This window comes from Clarias gariepinus, chromosome 8, assembly GCF_024256425.1.
Source record: "Clarias gariepinus isolate MV-2021 ecotype Netherlands chromosome 8, CGAR_prim_01v2, whole genome shotgun sequence".
NCBI lineage: Eukaryota > Metazoa > Chordata > Actinopteri > Siluriformes > Clariidae > Clarias > Clarias gariepinus.
In genome coordinates, this window is record NC_071107.1 from 31039328 (window position 1) to 31062225 (window position 22898).

The window sequence follows — 22898 nt, forward strand, 5'->3', positions numbered from 1 at the left end:
ACATGACATCTGGTTGAGACAAGAGTTGTGAATGGGGACTCTTGGTCAGATCTACTGTACTTTTATGTCAATTGACAATCAAACACTATCTTTTTCAGTGTTTAAGCATATCTCCAGTGCATAATCGTATGGTGATTTACATAATAAAAAGCGGGGGGGCTTTCAGTTTTGGACACACTCCAAATCCAAGCACAGCTCTGAACTTTTTCAGTGAACTAAGCACAGAGGTGAGAAGTAACTGAGTGCATTAACTTTCTTACTATACATACTACATATATCTGTACTTGAGTAGTTTTATTAGGTGACACTTTTTTTTGTTTTTTTTTCTTCTTGGACACATTAAATGAGACAACAGGTGATTGAAATCAGAATGGACCTGGCTGCAGAGAGAGAGAGAGAGAGAGAGAGAGAGAGATTTTTCTTTACTATGGAAAAGGCTACTGTGAGCTAAAACAAGCCTGTATTTTGATGCTTCAGTAAATTTGAAGGTGGTTACTTCTGTCCTTTTATTCAGGTACACACATAAATGGAGGACTTGTACTTTTACTTAAGTAATATTTGCCGCAGGGAATCTCTACTTTCACTCAAGTACAGGTTTTGACCCTATTTCTAATTGATGGATGCACCAGGGTAAGAAGCGAAGCACATGGATGGACAGTGCCCACTGTACAATGCCTCTGGAAGCAGTGTTATGATCTGGGGTTGGACCAGTTAGTCAGGTTTAGGCTCAGCAACGTTATCACATCTATAAACTTTTTCTTCCATGATTGCACAGGCATATTTAAGGATTTTAAAGCATGGTGCTGGGTGCATGAGGAATTAATTTCACACATGAAGTAAACACCAAATAACCATTCACAATTAAGCTTCAGTGTATGTAGTATAATTTGTGATTGTGTTAAAAAGAATGCATAATCCAATCTTTTTATTAACATCTTGTCAAGATTCTTTTCCAACTATGAAGACTTCATGTGAGGACAAAAGACTTATGCAGATTGTATTTGTATTATCCAATAAAAAGCTAAAGAAGTGTACAGTATTTTTGAACTCAAACTATTTGGCTTGGTAGAACATTACAGAACAAGAATAATCTAATTCATTTCCATAGCATTATGGCTTTTCATCAAGTAAAGTATATAATGTGCAGTATCTGTGTGGTGTTACCTGGCTCAGGCATGTTCCACGCCTCACAGCGGAATAGAGGGCTCGCGGCAGATGGATTACCCAAGCCGACTAAATTGCCAGCATATGCCCTGAACTGATACACTGCACCAGGGGTCAGGTTTGAAACCTGCGAACATGAAGACATGGAAAATATTTAATTCCACTTTAAACTCTTTTCATCTAACATAAACTGTGTAGGCAGGTAAATTAGGCAGGTAAATTTGTAGAAACCTTGTATAGCCTCTCCTTAATGGGCGGTACGTTGACCTCGTGCCATGCTTTCTTGGCTACGTTGAACTTGTCTATGTAATAGTCGGTGACCGGAGAACCCCCGCTGCGGACAGGACGCTTCCAGTTGAGCACCATGGTTTGGCCATCGCAGTGGAGGAGTGCGATGTCATAGGGAGCCGAAGGGAGCTCTGCAGACAAGATGGATGACTCGTACTTTACGTGCCTATTACTCAATGTCCACAGCAGCGCACTGTACTCTGGCTATCTCTGGCTTTTAATAAAGTCAATTCGTGGCCATTTATTGTCTGCCGTGACTTATAATGTGGGAATGATTTATGGCGGATGCGATGCATTACGACTCTTTTTTTTTGTTACCAATTATGAATACGAGTCTGACCTGAATGCGGTTGTTTAAATCAACATTCGGAAAGTTTTCTATGCTAAGATACGAAGAAGCCATTGTCAGTAGCTCCTGCAGCGCTAAAGCCAAGCACTGATTTATGAAGCAATTTTATTTGCATCAGCATTATGGTGGATGTCGTGTATATTTATGATTGTGTTGGCAAAAATACTGATTGTTCAGTATATTTGGTCTGAAATTTTTATAAGACTTGAAGAACACTGACTAGGCCAGAGTGTTCCACCGTGTCATTTATGTATGAGACTAGATTAACACCAGCTTTGAATTCTTAAAGACTTTTGTCAAAACAAAACGGACGTCTGCTGTCGGTCGTTGCATTTCGCACACAGTTGCTCTGGAAAACATGAAGCGCAGTTAAAATTTTATGGCTGGAATAGAAACCTTCTGTCAAAAGACTATAGCTGTCTTTTTAGAATAGTATATGCTGTATATATCCTTCTTTAAATCTTAAAGCAAGTGTTGCAGGCCTGCCCAGTGGATGCTAGTTGCTGTCATATAAAGAGTAACATGAATATTTACATGGAGTAAATGGTGTTGTTTTTTTCTTTCTTTTTTTGTGAACCTGCGTTGAATTTATAACACCTATTGCTTCTTAAGTAACAGTTACAAGGTATTTTAATAACATCTCAACAACCACATTTAAGCAAGATCACTTTCCTTAAAGTCTGGAACTAATCAGGGTAGGGTCCAGAAGTAGATTGTTTTGTTAGTTGTTAAGTACGGGAAGCTCGGTAGCTCAGTGTGTTACGGTTCTAGGTTACGGATCGTACATAAAGCTGCGTTGGCCGAGCACTCAAAGCGTGAATTTCAGACACTGCTGTCTGACTAGCGCTTAAGCCTGTTGTAACATCTGAGGTCTGAATTTCAATATGTGCAATTTCAGTGTTAACTCTCCACTACAAAGAAAACACTTCCTTTTGTTTTTTTTCTTCTTTTTTTTATGCTTATCGTTATGCTTTTTAGTCACTTCCTGTCAGTAGCAAAGTGGGCACATTTAATTCTACCTTTTTCTGCATGGACTCTGCTGCGCATACACTTTGTTATTAGTAGTTTGACATGATGCTGTGTACCTACAAATAGTATTTCCCCTAGCTTTTAGATCTGTAAAACATTGTACTGACAAGGAACGATATTTTTATAAGAAACTAACAGGTGAAATGTAGTTTGTGTCCTGAATTGACAGAGAGTACTGGGCTCATACGTACTGAGAGCGGCTTTGACAGACAGAGGCGCTGATTCCTGCGACTCCTCACTAAGACCCAGCTCGTTGATGGCCTGCACTCGGAACACATACGTCTCACCTGTTTTAAGGCCATGAACAACAAACCTGAAACACAAGCCGCACTGCTTAGGTTTAAATCCAAGCAAAATTGCATCCTCCCTTCACCAAACACTTTTCGAGTTGGGCTTGAAAACAACTTTAAACTTTCTGCTTGCTAAACTTCCATACACTTTATCACTACATTTCTCCAGAATCATATATTTTTGATTGACTTAGTTCATTGCAACACCAAAAACAAGTCAGTACGGTATAAATGTCTTACACAACCTGTGCTTTTTTAGTATTGACTTTGTAACTTATTATTATTATTATACTGTTTTTATCATAATTATTTTATGACTTCATTATTGAGTTGGTACAAAAACCTGATTTTCAAATATTGACAATCCAGCACAAAATTGAAACTGCAGAATTAAACTTAAAATAATGTTATAGAAAAACTATTGTATTCCTGAAAAGAATGTGTCATATTATGTAAAGGGTCACTTTAAAATATTCCTTATAAAACTGCACAAACTGTACATGAGACTTAAAGGTTATTACATTAAATATGGCCTCTGTCTCATTAATTACTAGTTGTTGCTCTTTATGGTATTATTTTGAATTTAGAAACATTTCATTTTATCATTTCAATTATTATTTTTAATAATTTAATATTTTTTTTAATTATTATTTTATTTGTCACATACACAACCATACACAATATGATATGCAGTGAAATGCTACGTCAGAGCAGGCATGACGATCTCACCTGCACCATCTTGGAAACCTTTCTGAAGGCATCTTTGCTCTACAGCATTTATGTGCATGTGCCTATGAGCTTTGTGCAGTACTATGTTTTACTGAGCAACCTGCAAAACAAGCCAGAGCTCTTCTGAGGACTTTTTCTGCATGCAAAACTCAGATTTAATTTTTTCATCTAAGACATAGTCTCTTACATAATATGCTGTATATTCTATAATATATAGTATTACATAATTTCTTTTCTGGCATAAAAATATGTGTCTGTAATATTTAATTCTGTACTTGAATACTAAAGTTTGAATGCTACAGCCATCTGTAGAGCTTTCTCAGGGCCGAGAGTGGTGGCATACCCAAACTCTTACATCGATCATAGCGACACTGGTCAATCGTGGGTGTCTATGAACTCAAGCATGCGGAAGGGGCGGATAGCGCTTTCCTCAGAGTGTGTTACACAGTACCCAATGTTGCATGAGCAGCAGTTTGAAAAGATGCAGTTGCCTGGGTTCAAATGTCTCCAAGGAAGCATGTGATAGTCCTCATACTCCCTGGTTGGTGGATGTAACCTTAATGGGAATGTGCCCTTATAGAGAGACACTTGGGAATTGGCTAAATTAGGAGCCAAACCCTAGTTAAAATTTAGTTTTAATAACTCAATAATGAAGTCATTAAAAACACACTATAGTAAAAACACAGGCTGCCTAAGACTTTTAAACAGTACTGTATATTGAACTAAAACCTGCTCATAAAAGCGCCACAAACTTATCACACAATAAATCCTGTCAAGTTGGGATTGTTTCTCCTACATATTTCCATGTGAGGTACAGCAAATGCAATTGTATTCACAGGCGCACACACATTGCATTACATTTACACAAGAAAATAAATGAAAAAAGCTCAAGCAATATGCAATCTGCTGTATAGATCTAAGGACATACTCTGTCTTCTTGTGCGGTTTGTGGTTGGCAGAAATCCAGTCCTTTGATCCTTTAACACACAAGTCAATATAATAGCCAATAAGGTTATTGGGCTCTTTCGGAGGGGCCCACTGGATCAGAACAGATGTATCGGTTTCTCTTGTGGCCACAACCTGACCAGGGGCTGAAGGAACACCTGGAGAAACAGAAAAACTCATTACGATGATCATCCACTGCTGATTAAACTTCCAGATGACTTTCAGAGCATGCATTTGTTACGGCTTATAGCCCCATTGGCAATTTAATTACTTTTTCCTGATCTAGCCTTGAATCAACCTCCTTTTTGGCTAACACTTCAAGCAGAGACGTAGTTTTGGGGGGGATTTAGGTTACTCCTTAATGTTTATTTGTTAGTGGTTGGCATATACATATATGATATCTGATTCTATGCATGTTAAATAATGATGTTTTGCATGTTATAGCATTTTATTTGAATCAATTCAGTGGAAATACTAGAAAGGTATTTTACAGTCACATTATTTAACATAGCAAGATTAAATAACACATTTTTGCCATTAATACATGACCATATTGGCATAACCAAAACTTTTGCAAGTCATGTGGTGTTTTTATTTAGTATGTTTCCTGGAAATTCATTCTTGGCTACACCATTGATTTTAGACCAATATTTTACACTTAATTACATCGCAAATAAATGTATTTTCTAAGATCCAATGAATTTTATCTGAAATATGAAGACAAAAAATAGACGAAAAGTCTAATGCTGCACAATTAATCTAATTTTTAAATCTAAATCACAATACGGACCTCTGCAATTATTTAATCGCAGTTTATTACAGGTAATATACACATAGCAAGGAATTTATGTAGAGTTGGTTAATAATTTATTTATTATTTCTTTACTTTGGAGGTAATCAATAAATATTGCCTTGCATCATATAATGAGATCACCTGCGCCACTATTTTCTGTTAGAATTGACAAATATGTTTGTACATTTAATAGTTAAATATTTCAATTTAAATTGTAATCACAGTCAAAATGATAGTTTAAACGGTTATAACAAGATATGAAAGATATTAAAGACAAAAAACTATTTGTAATAGAAATACCTAAAGATTTTTTTATTTGTAAAGTTAAAACAGTTTCATATTCATTTAAATAATAATAACAATAATAATAATAATAATAATAATAATAATAATAATTACAGTAAACCAAATATGTTTCTGTGGATAGGTAAATGAAATGCCTTAAGGCATTAAGTTCAAGTTCTTACCACGAAGTATTTGAGTTTGGATGGGTACGGTGGGCTTGGAGGGCTCGCCGATGCCATACATGTTGGCTGAGAGTACGCGGAACAGGTACTCCTTCCCTTCAGCCAGATTGAAGACGGCGTAGCGCGGCGAACGCACTGGCACTTGAGTGTTCACCCTCTGCCAGGAGTTACTGCCAACCTGAGTCTAAGCCGTTGAAAAGCACTCCATTACTACAGCCAGCCGTGTCAGCTGACAATCAAGAAACTCTTACAGTAATTTCAGTCTTTCAATTTACAGATTTAAACGGATGCTTAATTACAGCTTTCTTTAAAGCGTTAACATCAGCACTGAAGGTGATTTGATGGGGAGGAATGTGTAGTGAGCTTTGTGGCGTAGAGAGTGAGATTAAAATCGAGTCTGTGTTTTTATCACTCTTTGCCAGGAACGGCTTCAATCCAGAGATTAAACCAATCCATCAAAAAGCACTCCATTACTTCACACAGCAATGCCAGCGAGCAATCGTGAAATGCTTACACTGAACTAGGCCGCATAATTTACGTGGATAAACTGATGGTTAATTGTAAATTAAAGTGTGAAAATGATATGGATTAGATGAGCATCAACCAGGATTCCTTTCAGATGCTGAGGTGTACTAACCTTCTCAATGTAGTACCACATGGGGGCCCTGTCGTTGTACACCGGGGGGGTCCAGCTGAGCACAACATATGTTCGGTCTGTCTCAGAGGCGTAGACATTGGATGGAGCTCCAGGAGCTGTTCCCTCAGCTACAGCCGAATCACATCAAACAGAATTACCGGATGCATCAAGCAGCGTGATTCACATTCAGTCCTTTTCCAGATACAGACTCGCATGCATAAACACTTCTCGTGAAAAAAAAAATAACACAAAAAAAACAACATCTCAATGTCATCAGTTCTGCTTTAAAAAGATGCGACAGCAACCATTAAAAGGAGTGCATCATCTGTAATATTGAGGTAAACACCCACACAAACACACATGCTTAACAGATTATTTGATGTGTTCATTCCAGTCTGAAAAGGCACCACAGATGGTCAGACACTCGTGTCCTGATGGAATTCTCATCAAAAACTAATCAGCACCTTTCGAATGTGAGCCAATTACGGGCTAGATAATTACTGGAGTTTTTTTGTTGGAAAAAGATAAAACTATGAGTGGAATGGTGAAAACAAAACAAAGGTGAAGGACCAAGGTTGAATTGTATGTACAAGAAATAATACAAGGAGAGCTGATCAAAGGAAAGCAAAACAAACAAAATTAAAAATTTTGTTACATTTTTTCCCCTTTATTTGAACCAGTTTAAAACTACTGGTTACATATTACATCAACTACATATTAATATTATGTCCTTATAATTTAAATGCTATTGAGTTATTAGTACTTTAGTGAACAGTTATTATCTTCCCTATTATAAATCAAAGCAAAAATGATTCTTGGCCAAAATGTGATTGACTGATCACTTTTTTAGAAACACCTTTACAGCTGCTCATTCATGCATGATCGGAAAAATATCAGTGAGTCTAAATCTATTGTAACCCGAAAGTTCTGTTCTTGGCTAACAGGAATGTCACCTTCTGCTGTTGTGACCCTTCCAAGACTCATGACGTCGTGTATTCTGAGATGATTTTTCTACGCATCATTGCTGCAAAGAGAGTGTCTTTTTGGGTTACCATAACTAACCTATTAGCTCCAACCAGTCTGATCATTCTCATCTGATCTGATCACTCTCAGCAACAGGATGTTTATAAGGTGTAACCATTTTGAAAAGTCACTAAGAGAATGGTCTTCTCATTAAGATTAGGATTGAGCTGGGGTCAGGGTGCAGGGTCCTCCAGGATACATTACACATGGATCAGACAGAGATAAGGGTCTTGCACTGGCTTAACAGTGGCAGCTTGGCAGTGCTCGAACTCCCGACCTTCTGCTCAGTATTCAGGGTTTTAAGCATTTGAGTTACCACTGCCCCAATTCTGTAAACCTTAACTGAAGGCCTTAAACTGTATGATTTATAAGCGTTGCCCTGCTGCCATATGATAAGATCATAACTAAGCAAAAGTACAGGCATTCCTAATAAAGAGGCCAGTAAGTGTAGTGCAATATATCCAAAAATTGAACAGAAAAAAATGAATGAAACCACACTACCTTCAAGGTCATCAAGATAGGCAACCACATCAAGTTTTCCACCAAGTCTTTCAACTGTAAAAAAAAAAAAAAAAGGGTAAATCCAAAACCTGACACATACAAAGCTGAATGGTATTAATGAGCATGTACATGGGGATTTGACTGATTTTCACCATGAAGTCTTTCAAACTCGGTAGGATCCACTGCAGCGATGGCTTCAGACATTCTCGAAGGTCTGCTGATGCCACGTGCGTTAACAGCACGCACGCGGAAGTAATAGGAGTGACCCTCGAACAGGCCGGACACTGGGTATTTACAGATCTTAATGGGAGAGTCATTACACTGTATCCAGTCCTCTGTTCCGACCTCACATCTGTCATGAAGTTCATAGAGAAACAACAAAACAGACAAGGGCAAGGAATTATTTTTCTAAAAGCCTTCATTATCTTGGCGTACAATTTAAAAAAGGGAGTGGAAATTACAGGCTATTATTAAAATGTGTGCTTAAGACACTTACTCATAATGGACCTAAACACTTTTCCTACTATCTTGGGGAAAAAAATCCTAAAGGATGTTATGTTTTAAGTGATCAAATGTATTGTGTGAAAAGAAGATTTCTAGCCAAACAAACTGTCATAATAAAGAAAAGTCTTTAAATGTTTGTAGACATCAGGTTATAGCCTGATCCTTTCCTTTGATTTCCAATACGTGGTGTTTTATATCATCCAGATTCAGAGGGGGGAAGTAATAATGTACAACTACTCCGTTACTATTTTTTCATTATTTTCATTATGTGATATTTTTACTTCAATTTAGATTTTTTTTTTTTTTAAAAGCCTCTACTTTTACACACTACATTTTTAATACAGACTTGTTATTTTTCGGCTGACAATCACACAAGAGTGCATTTTTGATTTTCTAATCTAAACTTAAATGTTTAAGCTGTCACTCATGCCATGTCACGACTGAGCTACACCCCATGTGGGAAGGACAGGAACAAAACAATTCCACCTGTCCAAGCAGTCCATGGTTACAGAAATGACTGGCAGGTCATAATGAAAGTGCAGGTTGGTTAGCGCACCAAAGTGATTGACAGTTTGCTGGGCAACTACTTCTGCCTTCTTGGTCCCTGGGCAGTGGTTTCTTAGGAGAGAAGCTAAGATTAGAAGCGATCTGCGTAGCCAGCTACTTGATTCGTATTTCATGCCGTTAACCATGTCACTTTTTTGTCAATGTCACTTTTTTGTAATTATAATGTTTTTTACTCCCAGGAAACATATATATTCTGTTTGCTAGCAGTATGACCATATTTAATTGCACAACTTGCATTGCATTACACCCATTATTAATGTTAGCAGTTACCTAGCTAAACTCCTGAAGTAATGAAAGACTCTAACAATGCTGCTCATCGTACATTTAATTAATGTCAAATCCTGTCACTATTGCACATTCATGTTATCAACCTTCAGTTGTTTTTAAAAAACTAGAAAATACTGTTTATCAGTAACTCAGCTGGATAGACATTCCAGAAAATTTTTTTTTGTTTTTTGTAGAGTTCTTGCATTTTTTTACTTAAAGTACAAAGACAAAAAGAACATATGAGTGCACAGAAGGTTTTATATTTTAGAAAATATCAAATATTATTAAAAAGATCTGGGATACCACATATCGCAAATACTGAATGCTAAATAATGTATTTAATATATATATATAAATATGACATACATTTTGGTATTGGTGCATCAAAGACAGTTAAGTGTTAAAGTTGCATTAAAAAGAAATTTAGCTTTTTAGGAATCATTAAAATGGCCAAACATTAGGGAATTCCCTAATGAGCACCTCATTCAATTTTCTATGTGTAAACAAGCTAATAATCACAGGAATCAGTTAGGCTAGTTAGTCACAAGAGAAATCAGACAGGTCAGCCTGCTCAGTCACCTATCGACAAAGTATCCAATGATAGGGCCCTCGGTCGTGGTGTTGGGTGGCTTCCAGGACACAATGACATAATCCCTGTTTGCATCATGGATCTTAATGTCCATGGGGGCTCCAGGGGCCTGAGGAACAGGAGGGGGACCATCTGTAAAAGAAGTCAGACTCTGTGAAATACTTAAGAATACCTACTCCTATTAATAGAACATTAATAGAGCAGACAAAATAGAAATATTATTGAATTATTAAAGTCACTCCTGTGTATGTATATGAATATTCAAATATGCAAAAAGCTCAGTATAGTATACATTACTGATTAATTAGAAAAAAACATTTTTAAAAATGTAATATAACCGCTACTACTCTGATGGTATAACCATAGCTACATGACAGAAACCACATACTTCAGACAATGTATGCAGTTATTAACTCAAAAGCAAGTTATGGATTGACTGCATGTTTTATGGCCTATTTTATTGTTTTCTGTTCACCATAGTCACTATTTAAACATGTTTCATTTCATTCCATTCAAAAATATCTTTGCTTCATGGAATTTCTTGCATCTAACATGTGGACAAAGTATAGCAAGAATTCGTTGTCCCCTTTATTAAGAACTGAGTTTTTCACCTTCCACATAGACGTAAGCCTTGTGCACTGCATCTCCTCCTTTGGTCACCATACGCAGGGTATAAAGACCCTCATCATCCTTGGCGAGGTGAGTCAGTGTGAGCTTAGCGACACCTCCCCCAGACTCCATTTTCACCCACTTCGACTCCTTCAGAAGGTGCTCTGGAAAGTTTTAAGAGACGCAGCTCAGCATGGCATTTCCTTTTTTTTCTCGATATAAATAAAAAACAAGCTTTCCTTTTTAAAATGTCTGCGATGTGCAACAAAGAAGTAATTGAATCATGTTTTTGGGAACAGCAGGTGAGGAGGTGATACTGTGAGGCACAAAATGGAGAAATAGTTCAGGGTCTGGGTCACAGATGTGGCACTATCATGAAAAAAATATATAAACGAATAAACTAGTTGAAAAAAGCTCCCAGGTTGTCACTGTATGAATGCATGCCTTGGTTTTCAGATAGCGCAATTATACCTTTAACCCCTTTAAAGTTGAATCAGTAGTAACTACAGTGAGACTCCCTGAAAGATGTGTGCATTTTAGATGCTGAATTATTTTTTTCATTACTACAATGTGTGTAAACAAAGTTTGATGTTTCGTACCATCTCTGTACCACTGGGCTTCAGGCTGCAGATTGGCAAGATTGGGGCTTATAGTCATCTTACAGGACAGAGTCACGCAGTCTTCCTCTTTCCCAAACTTCACATCGAACGTCTCCAGAAACTCAATGTTGATTTTTGTGTATTTAATCTCGGGTATAATTGCATCTAAAAGAAAACAATAAAAAGCCTATTTTATTTCGGGTATTAGGTAGTAAAATTCTTTACTTTAATTTTATTTCAGGCATTAGGTAGTAATATAATATAAAAAGATGATCTCATTATATTCATATCATAATATTTGTGTACAAAATAAATATAAAAAACATCAGGGCTCAACATTATGTAAGGAACCACACAACAGAGCATGCTGTTCATATAAATTTCATAAAATGTTTACTAAAAAATGTTTTTTTCAAGACTTACATTCATAAGGCATCCAAGAAAAAGGGCAGAATTTCTCCTCATCTTTGATCCCTATACAAAATGCAAAATGAAGATTTTCCAGTTATTGAAAAAATACAGCGATCAGCCATAACATTAGAACCCAAAACATTAAGCTCAATATGTTGTTGGTTTCCTGTGTGCCGTCGGGTCAGCTCTCGCCCCTCAGTGCCTGACTCCACAAGACTTCTGGGGGTGTACTGTGATGTCCGGCACTAGGGGTGGTTAGCAGCAGAACTACTAGGGATCTGGGGAATTTGGAGGCTGGATCAACAACCTTGAACTCTTTGCCTGCTAAACCCCATGCATGGGTGTTTTGGTGTCTTTTTATCATCATTACTACATTGGCTTTTCTGTGGGATCAGGCTGGGTGGGCCGGCCTTTGGTTCACATGGGCCTTGGGTGGCCATGATCCTGTCACCAGTTCTCTGGTATATAGATAACCAGTGTTATTCAATTAGTGGTGTTAGCGTTATGGTGGATTATTAAGGCAGGAGTAGCTCAGTTGTTAACATTTACAGCATTTGGCAGACACCCTCATCCAGACTGACTAAAATGTTTATGTCATTATACAGTACATCTGAGCAGTTGGGGGTTAAGGGCCTTTCTCAAGGGCCCAACTTAGTGGTCGTGGAATTTGAACCTGGGACCTTCTGAACCGAAGTCCAATGCTTTAACCTCTCAGCTGTCATACAGACTTTCTTAAAGTAAAACAATTTGCCTGTACAGGGGAGTTCTCTTCTGTAAGCTAGCAAAAAAAAAAAAAAAAAACCAGTTTCTACTTTTGCCGTTTATTAAAGGCTAACACGCGGTCTGCGTCATCTAGCCCAGCTCTTCCCACTCCAGACCACCAGAGGGTGCTCTCACACAAACATTAAACCCATTTCTTCTTTGGTATTTCCTATTTAGGGTGGAACTCCTATATAATGTGTATATGGAGTTAAACTCTGGTGTAAGGCCTTACAGTTGTCTGCATTCCTGTTAGAAGTAAGTTAGTGGAATGTCTCTTCCTTTTGAAGGTATCTGACCTTGCCCTGATCTGTCTCAATCTTGCCTTGTGCTACTTATCAGTAAAGCAATTTCCCTCTGGGATTAATAAAGTTATTTAAATCTTGAATCTTGAATCTTCGACGCTGCGTGGAATCTCCACATTCTGTTTTCAGCTAGGAATTTTATTTATATTCTATTAAAACAGCCAAGACGTTACATCTCGCTGCCAGCAACAGGTCCCCCAACTCTGGACACCAAGAACTATTCTTCTTTACTACTCCTAGATTTTTTTTTTGTAATTTTCTGGTTGGTGCCCACGGTTCACATAAAAATTGGCTTAGTTCCCGTCCACAGAGCACATAAACAGTACTCCCTACTTCCTACATCCTCTATGGTAGCCTAAACACCTAAAATACCTGTTGCAGCTACTGTAGAAATTTCACACTATTGAAATAAAATATTGAAACAAAAACTAATGCCTTACTTAAGTTTTCTATTGAAATTAATGTGATTTGATTAATTTCGAAGATGTACACTGTCATTTTTAAAGCACTTTATACAATGCTGATTAGTTACAGATTTCTAAGTCACTAAAGAGTATGTATTATTAATGATTTATTGTATTAAAATACATATTATTTACAAATTAATATTATTATGTAGCATTAATGTTATAATTTCCTTGATAATAATTAATTCATGAAATTTCCCCACTGTGGGACGAATAAAGATATATCTTAGATTTACTAGAGTTCGCATGTTCTCTCATTTACATTTAGGCATTTGGCAGACGCTATTATCCAGAGCAACTTACATTTTTATCTCATTATACATCTGAGCAGTTGAGGGTTAAGGGCCTTGCTCAAGGGCCCAACAGTGGCAACTTGGTGGTTGTGGGGTTTGAACCTGGGATCTTTCGAACTGTAGTCCAATGCCTTCACCACTGAGCGATCCAGTTTCCTCCCACAGTTCTAAGACTAGTTGACATTTCCAAATTCCACAAAGTATGTGTGTGATGCCCTGCAAGGGACTGGCACCCCATCCAAAGTGTACACCGCTTCTCTCACCCCTGTATGGATATGCGGTATAGAGAATGAATGAATAAGTGAGTGAGTGAATGAACTAATGCCAGACAGAAACTCTTTTTCACCCCGACGAGGTGCAATGACTGATGGGTAATCTTGCTTGCTAACTTTCTCTGCACGGTCACACTGAACTACATATTTATAAGTTCTGAGCCTTTACTCTGACCTTGGTTTTGGTTAATTACACTTTTGTTGTGTTGGATGCAGATTTTGTTATCCTGGATTCTCAACACTTCCAGAGACATTTACAACAGAATTGTAGTGATTCAAAATAACCAGGTGGTAAATGTGTGTGTGTGTGTGTGTGTGTGTGTGTGTGTGTGTGTGTGTGTGTGTGTGTTATACTGCTAGTTTGTTTCAGGAGATACTCACGCTTTACGATCACTGCAGCCTGAGAGGAGGCCTGGCCGTGAGAGTTTGCAGCAACCGCCGTGTACTGGGCAGTGTCATCAATCCCACACCTGCACAAGACACACACACACATTCATCCATCTTCCATCTTCTCCCAGGAATCACCCCAAACTCGGATCAATATACAGAATCAATAACAACTTCAATCTTATTCGACTTGTTAATCAAATGATAAACCTGCCAGCGCTGCACAATGTCTGCTTTGATCGGATATACAGCATGGTAATTTCCTAATTGACAATTGGACAGAGCGCAAAATTCTCCCTAGTGTATAATGCATAACCTCTCTTTGATCTAGTGCTATAAGGGAAGTAAGCATGTTAAGCCGTGTGCACTAGTGCTGCTTACACATAAGATTATGAACAGATAACATTTTTACGCTCTGCTCGAGTACTCGAGGTCGTCTAGATACAATCAGCCGGGACTGAAAAGCAAAATAACTGAATTATCTGAGTGGCAAGGACGTGGTCAGCAGTGAGGCGTAAATGGCAAATGTACCGAGCTGCCAGGAGAGGAAAGAGTCACGGTAATGTGACCTTCACCTCAATGCTGCTATTTTAAAGTGCTCTCATCTCCCTTGCTGCAGAAATACGCTCGCTTCTCGGGAAGGTTTCTGTACAAAAGGTGGAACGCTAACGCTGTTATTTCCAAAATGTTACACATACAGTAATGTGCAGGAGCTGCAGGGTTTTGAGACAGCATTAACCTCGTCCTGAATTTCATTGTAATTTCACACATTGTTTCAAAGCATTTACTTTTATGTCTACTAATCATTTAAAAAGAATAGTTTAAAGCTAAAAAGCCAAAACGAGTGATTTTATAGTGAGGTCTACACTGAAGTGATATGGATGTAGGAGCGGAGAATGTGATCCTGAAGTCTTTAAGGCGCTGGCCTTAAGGATTGTATGACGCTGAGCTCAGCACTTGGGTATGAACAGCTGAGGGGAGCTCAAGACATGTTAGGGCTTGGACTAAATTGGGATAAAAGCTCGCACACATACTGTAGACACACACATACACACACGCTTACATGCTCCAGCTTCCTTTTGCGGCTGAGTGGAGAGCAGGGGTCGAACAACAACAAAAAAATTACTTGTATTCACTAAAAATCAACAATTGAGTGAGGATCTGATCCTTAACCTGTAATCTTAATTTGAGGGTCTGGAATTATATGAGGAATGCATGTTTTTATATACAGTACATTTCATAAAAAAAATGTAAAGATACCAAAAACTGTTCTTTTTTTTCGCTTGCAAATAAATGCAAGATTCAGACATGTTCTTTAATCGATGAGTCTAAACTAAGGCAATATAATGAATCACGAAATCCTGTTTAAACACCGATTATTATTGATCCAGCATTTCATGATGATTTAATATTCAGTGGATGACAAAGTCAACATCAGTGTCATATTTACTTGATGATGTTCAGGCAGTGAAGTCCTGCATTGCTTTCCACAAAGTATCTCCCGGAAGAAATGTCGATCTGGACATCATCCTTGTACCTGATAAAATTCAAAACAAAAACAGTTAAAAAAAAAAAAAGTAGCTTTACAGTAGCTTGATATTAAATATATTTCCTAGCATGCTCTAGCCACGCATTATGACTGCTTTCTCATTGAATTTGCTCAGTCTGGCATCTTATGAATCAACATGTCAGGTCCACCTTTTCTTCTTACGTTTTGAGAACTCGGGAATAAATGTCACACTGACAGGGCCGAGACGGATGATTGATTTGTGGCGTCTTGCCATGATCCCTATATCCGAAGATGATATTTTCATTCATTTTAACCCAAAACTAATAAGACAAGTCTGGAAATGCGATTAGTCTTTGCAAATATAAGGTCAAAAGGGGACTACAGTGCCTAACCTCCCACCTGAGCACACATAACACATGAAATTAGTATTTCTAGGTACCACACACACACACATAGCCAAAACTGGTATATTATATATATTTCTATCACTAAGTAAGATTATTTAAAATGAGATGGTGTGGGCCATTTGGACTTCAGTTGCTAAGGACTGAACAGAGACTAATCACTTGTGTTTGCCTTTGTATATTTGACATGGACTAACCATTTGACCTTTGGGGCTGGGTAGCCTTCCACTTTGCAAAACAGCTTCACAGGAGTATTTTCAAACACAGTGTGTGACCTGAGGCGCACCAGAAACTTGGGGCCCCTGATCATGGAGGATTCACGGATGTACTTGTCTGGAATCTTCCTGTGCACCTGTAAAAAAGAGGAAGGACTGTTACGTGACCTCACAAAGACATGAATGTCAAAATAGACAGTATACACACATCATTTAAAGCCAGAGTTGATGGAACATATATAATTATTTAATAATGATTGTAAATAATAAAAGTTAATACAGTAAAATTGAAAAAAGCATATGGTTATGAGAATGAGGAATATGAGGAATATCACTTCTGAGATTTATTATTTATTATTTACACGTAACTGTAAATGAACCTTACCACATTCTGGATATTCTTCACTGTTTTGTATTCATATCTCACTTCTTCAGCTTCAGAGCTAAAAACATCAATCACAGTCTTTACAAAGGAGGCATTTCCATGTACGTCAATACGCTTCCAAACATGCATATCATCATGCAAACATTTATATCAATCATTTCATAAATACACAAGGAGAAATACTTTTTAAGATTATCATACACTTCTTTTAAATGGATTTAAATGATTCACTCCCTGCTGATGCGTTAATGCTTTATTCTGAATTAGAAGATCAGCATCAAAAACTGGTTCTGACTTTCATACACTAAGTAAAATCTCCTGAAAATCTAAACCATAATACCAAATATCACTTGCATGATCTAGTATTGCATTTGAAATACTAGAATACTAGAAATGATAATGATGAAGATTTTTAGTCATAACATTGATAGAAAATCCACTAAGCGTTGCGTCTTACCTGGAGTATTCCTTCACCACGTATCTTGAATGTTTACTATGGTAGTCATGAGTGTACTGCTTGTGTCTGGCGATGGCTGTAGCCATGTTTAACTACCACAAAAGGGCCTATAAAGTAAAACCAGTAATGACACATACACATACACTTTACATTCATAAAGGAATTTAGTCATATAATGAATGCAATTCTAATTCTAATCCTAAGTGAATTCAAAGCTAGGTATTGTGCTATGTCATAGTGAGACTGTGAGATACTACATGCTGCAAAGTGGATTGGAAGATGAGAAAGGGGTAAATTATGGGATGCACAAGCAATAATCTGTGTACTCATTGAACAAACAATAAATAAAAATTAAATATAACAAAATAAATAAATAAATGTTTAAATATATATTACATATTATGGCATGTTCAGTTCATGTCCATTAAAATTTTATATTATTATTATTATTATTATTATAGCCACCATTATATCAAGCCACCCTATAGGATCCCATAATTCAACCCTGATTAGGATTCAGGAATACACATAATTAATTTGGATTTGTTTACCAAATTTTATCATCCATTTAAAATATCTCATTGAAGTTGTTTTACTGTTTACTGTATGAGTTTCGCTGCTCAAATAAAAAAAATCATGCACATGCAACAGACACCATTTTGTTAGTATGATATTATAATATTCAAGGTCAAATATTTAGGTGGATACATTTAAGGAATTTTTAAGCAACATGAAATACGTCACTAAGATTGGATCTTATTGTTCTTCATATATATATTTAGCATATTCATAAGACAGGTGGTATGGAGATTTGCAAAAATTTGCACTCATTTTGTAGCAGCTTTTTACAATCATGTGTAACTCCAAAACTTAGGGTTAAAAAAAGTATGAAACTATAAGCATGTCTCTGAGCCTGAAATATCAAATATGCCTCTTCATTTGCAGCATTTTTTTAATCCTTGACTTGACACGCCCAAAATGTCATATCCTTCACACTTGAGCTTCTGACATGCTCAAGACATTAAAACTTCATGTAACACAGAGGGTGCTATATATATATCAAAGAGAGAAGGAATTATATAATTCCACAATTTCCTATCAGAAGCAACACTTCCTGGGCTGCCAGAACTCATGCACCAACTTTTTTTTTTTTTTTGCATGACACATATAAATAATAACAGTCAGCAGCACAGCTAAAAATATAAAACAGCTTAATAGGTCCAATCAGGCTATCATATTTCATCACCATCATCATCATTATAATAATGATTATCATCATCATTATAATAATGATCATCATCGTCATTAACGTTCATTTAGGCACCCAAGCACAGAAATCATTTCCAAGATGCAATTTCACAAGAGCAGTAATCGATTTTTTTTTCAGTGTAAATAAAACCCATGTTAAAGACTTTAAGTGTAGAAACATTAATTGAAGTGCACACTTTACACACTTACCCAGACAGAGTGGAGAGCAGCGCTTAAACCACACACATCAGACTCAACTCGCCTGGGAGTCCGTGGATGATGAAAACAAAACTCTTCATGCCCCCACATGGACCTCGCCACCTCCCTGTACACTATTTATGGACATGCAATGAGATTATATATAGCATTAAAACTCAAGTCCCACCATCATTTCTTACAGGGAGATGCTTATGTCTTAAAGGACAGTGTATTGTAATGGCTCGGACAGATGTGGTGACTCCAGCAAACAGCTGCTTGCTTATTGATTAAAAACATCTGCTTTGATAGATAAAGGAGGCCTGGATTGTGTGTTATGTAATAAGGAATATGACTATTTATAAAGCAAATAATTCAATTATATATAAACGACCTGATTTTTACCCAGTGTTTTTTAACAGCTTATTTTTACAACGGTGGGTGTTTTAAACCGTTTCCTTTAACACAAGTTTGCTCCCGAGGTCTTACCCTGGTTTCTTAGACGTCTGAGACGGCCTTGTAAAGACTGTAATACTGTAGAGGTCTATTTTTAACAGCGGATTAAGTTTGCACTCAGCATGACGACGACAGCACAGAAGTGAAACACTCCCAGAAACACATACATAGCTACTGTAGTATACACTCACTGGCCACTTTAATAGGAATACTTGAACACTCGCCCAATTGGTGGTGGCAGCACAATGCATAAGATCAAACAGATACACATGAAGAGCTCCAGGTCGCGTTCACATCACACATGAAAATAGGAATCTCTTTGCTTTTAACTCTGGCATAGCTGGAGGTGCAAAATGGGATGGTTTGAATTTTTTTTGAAAAATTAAATGAGCAGTTTCGTGGTTTCAAGAAGGATATAGATTCTAATAAAAAACACTCTTTCTAAACATGATGAGCAGCAAAACATCAAACCTTGAGGTGAATGCGCTACAACAGCGGAAGACAATATTAGATTCCTCTCCTGTCAAGAACAGGAATTTGAGGTCATCATGTGCGCAATGGGGCTGCTGTTGAGTGTGTGTCAGGCATTAAGTTCCTTTGAGTTCATATCTCTGAGGACCCCACTTTGTTCCTGAGCTCCTCCATTCTGGTTTAAAAAAGGGAAAAAAAAACTGTGCCTTAACTTTTTAACAGAAACTAAAAGATACCACCTGCGACCCAGGTGGACAACAACTGCATCTCAGTTTAGTAGGGCAAATGCACCACAATGGTCCGAAGTGGATGGTGAAAAACACGCAACAGGTCATCGGCACTCAGCTGTTCACCACCGAAGACATTTATAGGAAACGAAAGGGTGAAAGGTGTCCCCAGATACTCTTACTCTAATTATGGACTATTAGCCCCTAAAAAATTCTGTCATTTTTTTTCCTTAATGCTCAGGAGAAGGAAAGTTTTTTTTTTTAATCAAATGGAAAAAAGAAAAATTAAAATTGTGTTCTTGTTCAAATATTTATGGACCCGACTGTAAATGCAAACACAATTCTGTTCTATTTTTTTTATGAACTATTCTAGGAGTGCCAACATGTCAAAGAATCTTCTCTAAGCAGCAATGAGCTTTACAGGCCTTTGACATTCTAGACATCAATTTGTTGAGGTATTTAAAGGAAAATTTAACCCATGATTCTTGTAGCGCCTCCCAGTGGCCTGCTCTCCCCACAGCTCAAGGGTTTGGGATCTGGTGACATGCTTAAGGAAGTCCATTGCAGACAGACTGCCAGTTGACTGCCTCTTCTCTAAATAGTCCTTGCATAACTTGGAACTGTGAATTAATTTATTGTCCTGTTTTAGGAGTAAATCAGTTTTCGTCAAGCGCCACCCTCAGGGCATGACATGTCATTGCAAAATGGATAGCCTTCCTAGTTCAAAATCCCTTTAATCATATATACATCTCCCATTTTAGAACCGCCGAGCACTCCCAGGCTATTACCTTTCCTCCATATTACCATCCTCAATATTGAGAGATGGCTTCAAGCACTCCTCTAGCATCTTTACATGCGTTTCAGGTGCTCTTCTTTGTGTTCCAAACACCTTAAAATTGGATTAGTCTGTCTATAATGCTTCTTTGCAGTCTCCTTCTGTCCAATTTATTTGTCCTTTGGCACATCTTAATCTTAATCTTTTATTGGCCATTGGATTTTTTTATTTGCAAATCTGCCTAGAAGGCCAGCCTGGTGGAGTCGCGTCCTGACTGTTGATGTTAAGATTGGTGTTTTGAGGGTAGCATTTAATGAAAGCCGTTTGGGGACCTGAGCAATCTGTTTTTCAAACTAGAGACTCTGATATACATGTCTTTGTGCTTAGTTGTGCAGTAATTTCAATCCTGTTTGTGCTTTTCTTTGAAAAGAGTAATACACATTCTTATGTGAAATCATGTTTTTTTGGCAATTTTCGACATTAAATAGCTTTCCTTTCTTGGGACAAGAATAGATTAATGACTTTTAGAAAAGAGTCGTTTTTTCTAGATTTTTTTGATCTATAATTGAAACAACAGACGCTGATGCTTCGGATACTCGACTAGCCTAAAGAAGGCCACTTATTTGTACTTCTTAAAAAGGTGATACATTTTGAGCTATGCTTACATAATTACAAAAGGGTTTTCTTATGATCAGTCACCTGTTCAACCTGGCAAACCTTAATTAACTATTACAATGTGCTATTGGAGAACAAGAGAGATTGTTGCCGCTGGGGGTTATTTTAATTGAAAAAAGTAATACACATTCTTATATGAAATCGTCTTTTTTTTCTAGGTTTTCCACATTAAATTGCTTTCCTTTCTTGGAACAAGAATAGATTAATGACTTTCAGAAGAGAGTCATTTCTGGATATTTTGAGTCTAGAATTCTCCAGATACTCAACTAGCCTAAACAAGGCCACTTTTAAGAAATACATTCTTTATTATCTATATTTTCAGCATGGTCTATACTGCTTATCCTGTACAGACATGAGAGAGGGGTACTCCCTGGATGGGGTGCCAATCCATCACAGGGCACACACACTTACATGCTCATTCACACGGGCAATTTGGATGAATGTCTTTCCCGTGGGCGGGAAACCCGAGCACCCAGAGGAAACATACCAAGCACAGGGAGAACATGCAAACCCCATGCACACAGAACGAGGCTGAAATCAAACCTGGATGCTCGAAGTGCAAGGCAACAGTGCTAACCACAAAGTCATTATGCTGCCTCATTCAGTACCATGAGAACTGCAAATACAGTATATAGACATGACATTTAGTACTAAGACTTGGCAAAGATCCTTTAAGTTAAAGAATAATACAGGATTTTTTTCAAACCGCTGAAATAACACATATTCATTAGGTAATTACATAACAACAACAACAGTCAGTTGTTATTTTAAGACACGGAGGTAGCCTACTTACATATGCTGTAGAGGAGAAAGTAATTTAGAGTTACCAGACTCAAAAATCATCAATTAACCAACCAAGCACCTAGGATCTGAGTCTTGAAGCCTATGAAGGCTTTACAGAGCATAAGTAGCAGACACAATTCAACATCAACTGTTCAAAAGATATTATTGCATATTTAATTTCTTTATATAGGAACCTCTGGAGTCCAGCTAGGGACCGTGAAGGGCCCCACCGTATTTATTTCTAATTTATGACCATGATAGGACCACAAGTTAACATTCACATGCTTATTTACATACTACACACAATTTGGGAACACATAATGAAATAATCTGCACGGCTTTGGACTGTGGGAGGAAACCAGTGTACCCTGAGGAAACCCACCAAGCATGGAGAGAGCACTAAGCTAACCACTAAGCCACCATGGAAATATACGTTTATTCCAGTCAGTGTTTTATAGAGATTTTATTCAGCAAGTTCGGTATATATATATATATATATATATATATATATATATATATATATATATATATTGCCCCTGCTAATATGGCGGACTTACTGACGTATTAGGTACAGCGCTAGCACGGCTGCGAGCGCAGCATATCACGTGGTCCCAAGAGTTAAACAAGGTTGCCAGATATATATAACCTGTATTTTACACATTGCAATCGTTTGCTCAAAAAAATCAATACATATTGTTTTATATTACCGGACTTACAGAATAAAATATTCATGTTTGCGAAAATGGAGAATAAACCTAACAAATCTTTCGATATGTTTATGATATTTATTTTTTTTAACTGATTAAAATCTCTATTTACTGCATCTGGCAACCCCAACGTTACAACATAACGA

At 37.3% G+C, this 22898-nt stretch overlaps 1 protein-coding gene across 2 annotated transcripts in view; it reads right to left on the minus strand.

The window, feature by feature from the left end:
- Positions 1-18761, minus strand: part of myom2b (myomesin 2b) — a 36459-nt gene extending 17698 nt beyond the window's left edge. For both annotated transcript variants that reach the window (XM_053502673.1, XM_053502672.1), the window contains exons 1-18: positions 18674-18761; positions 17216-17322; positions 16759-16816; positions 16356-16510; positions 15695-15781; positions 14239-14327; positions 11774-11824; positions 11351-11515; positions 10754-10915; positions 10133-10274; positions 8368-8567; positions 8216-8269; positions 6692-6819; positions 6055-6238; positions 4778-4952; positions 3022-3143; positions 1396-1583; positions 1165-1291 (exon numbers count right to left, since the gene is read on the minus strand). In XM_053502673.1, coding sequence (XP_053358648.1) covers positions 1165-1291; positions 1396-1583; positions 3022-3143; positions 4778-4952; positions 6055-6238; positions 6692-6819; positions 8216-8269; positions 8368-8567; positions 10133-10274; positions 10754-10915; positions 11351-11515; positions 11774-11824; positions 14239-14327; positions 15695-15781; positions 16356-16510; positions 16759-16816; positions 17216-17301 — 2173 coding nt within the window. In that variant the 5' untranslated portion in view covers positions 17302-17322; positions 18674-18761. The remainder of the gene's footprint in view (positions 1-1164; positions 1292-1395; positions 1584-3021; positions 3144-4777; positions 4953-6054; positions 6239-6691; positions 6820-8215; positions 8270-8367; positions 8568-10132; positions 10275-10753; positions 10916-11350; positions 11516-11773; positions 11825-14238; positions 14328-15694; positions 15782-16355; positions 16511-16758; positions 16817-17215; positions 17323-18673) is intronic.
- Positions 18762-22898: the final 4137 nt, after the last annotated feature.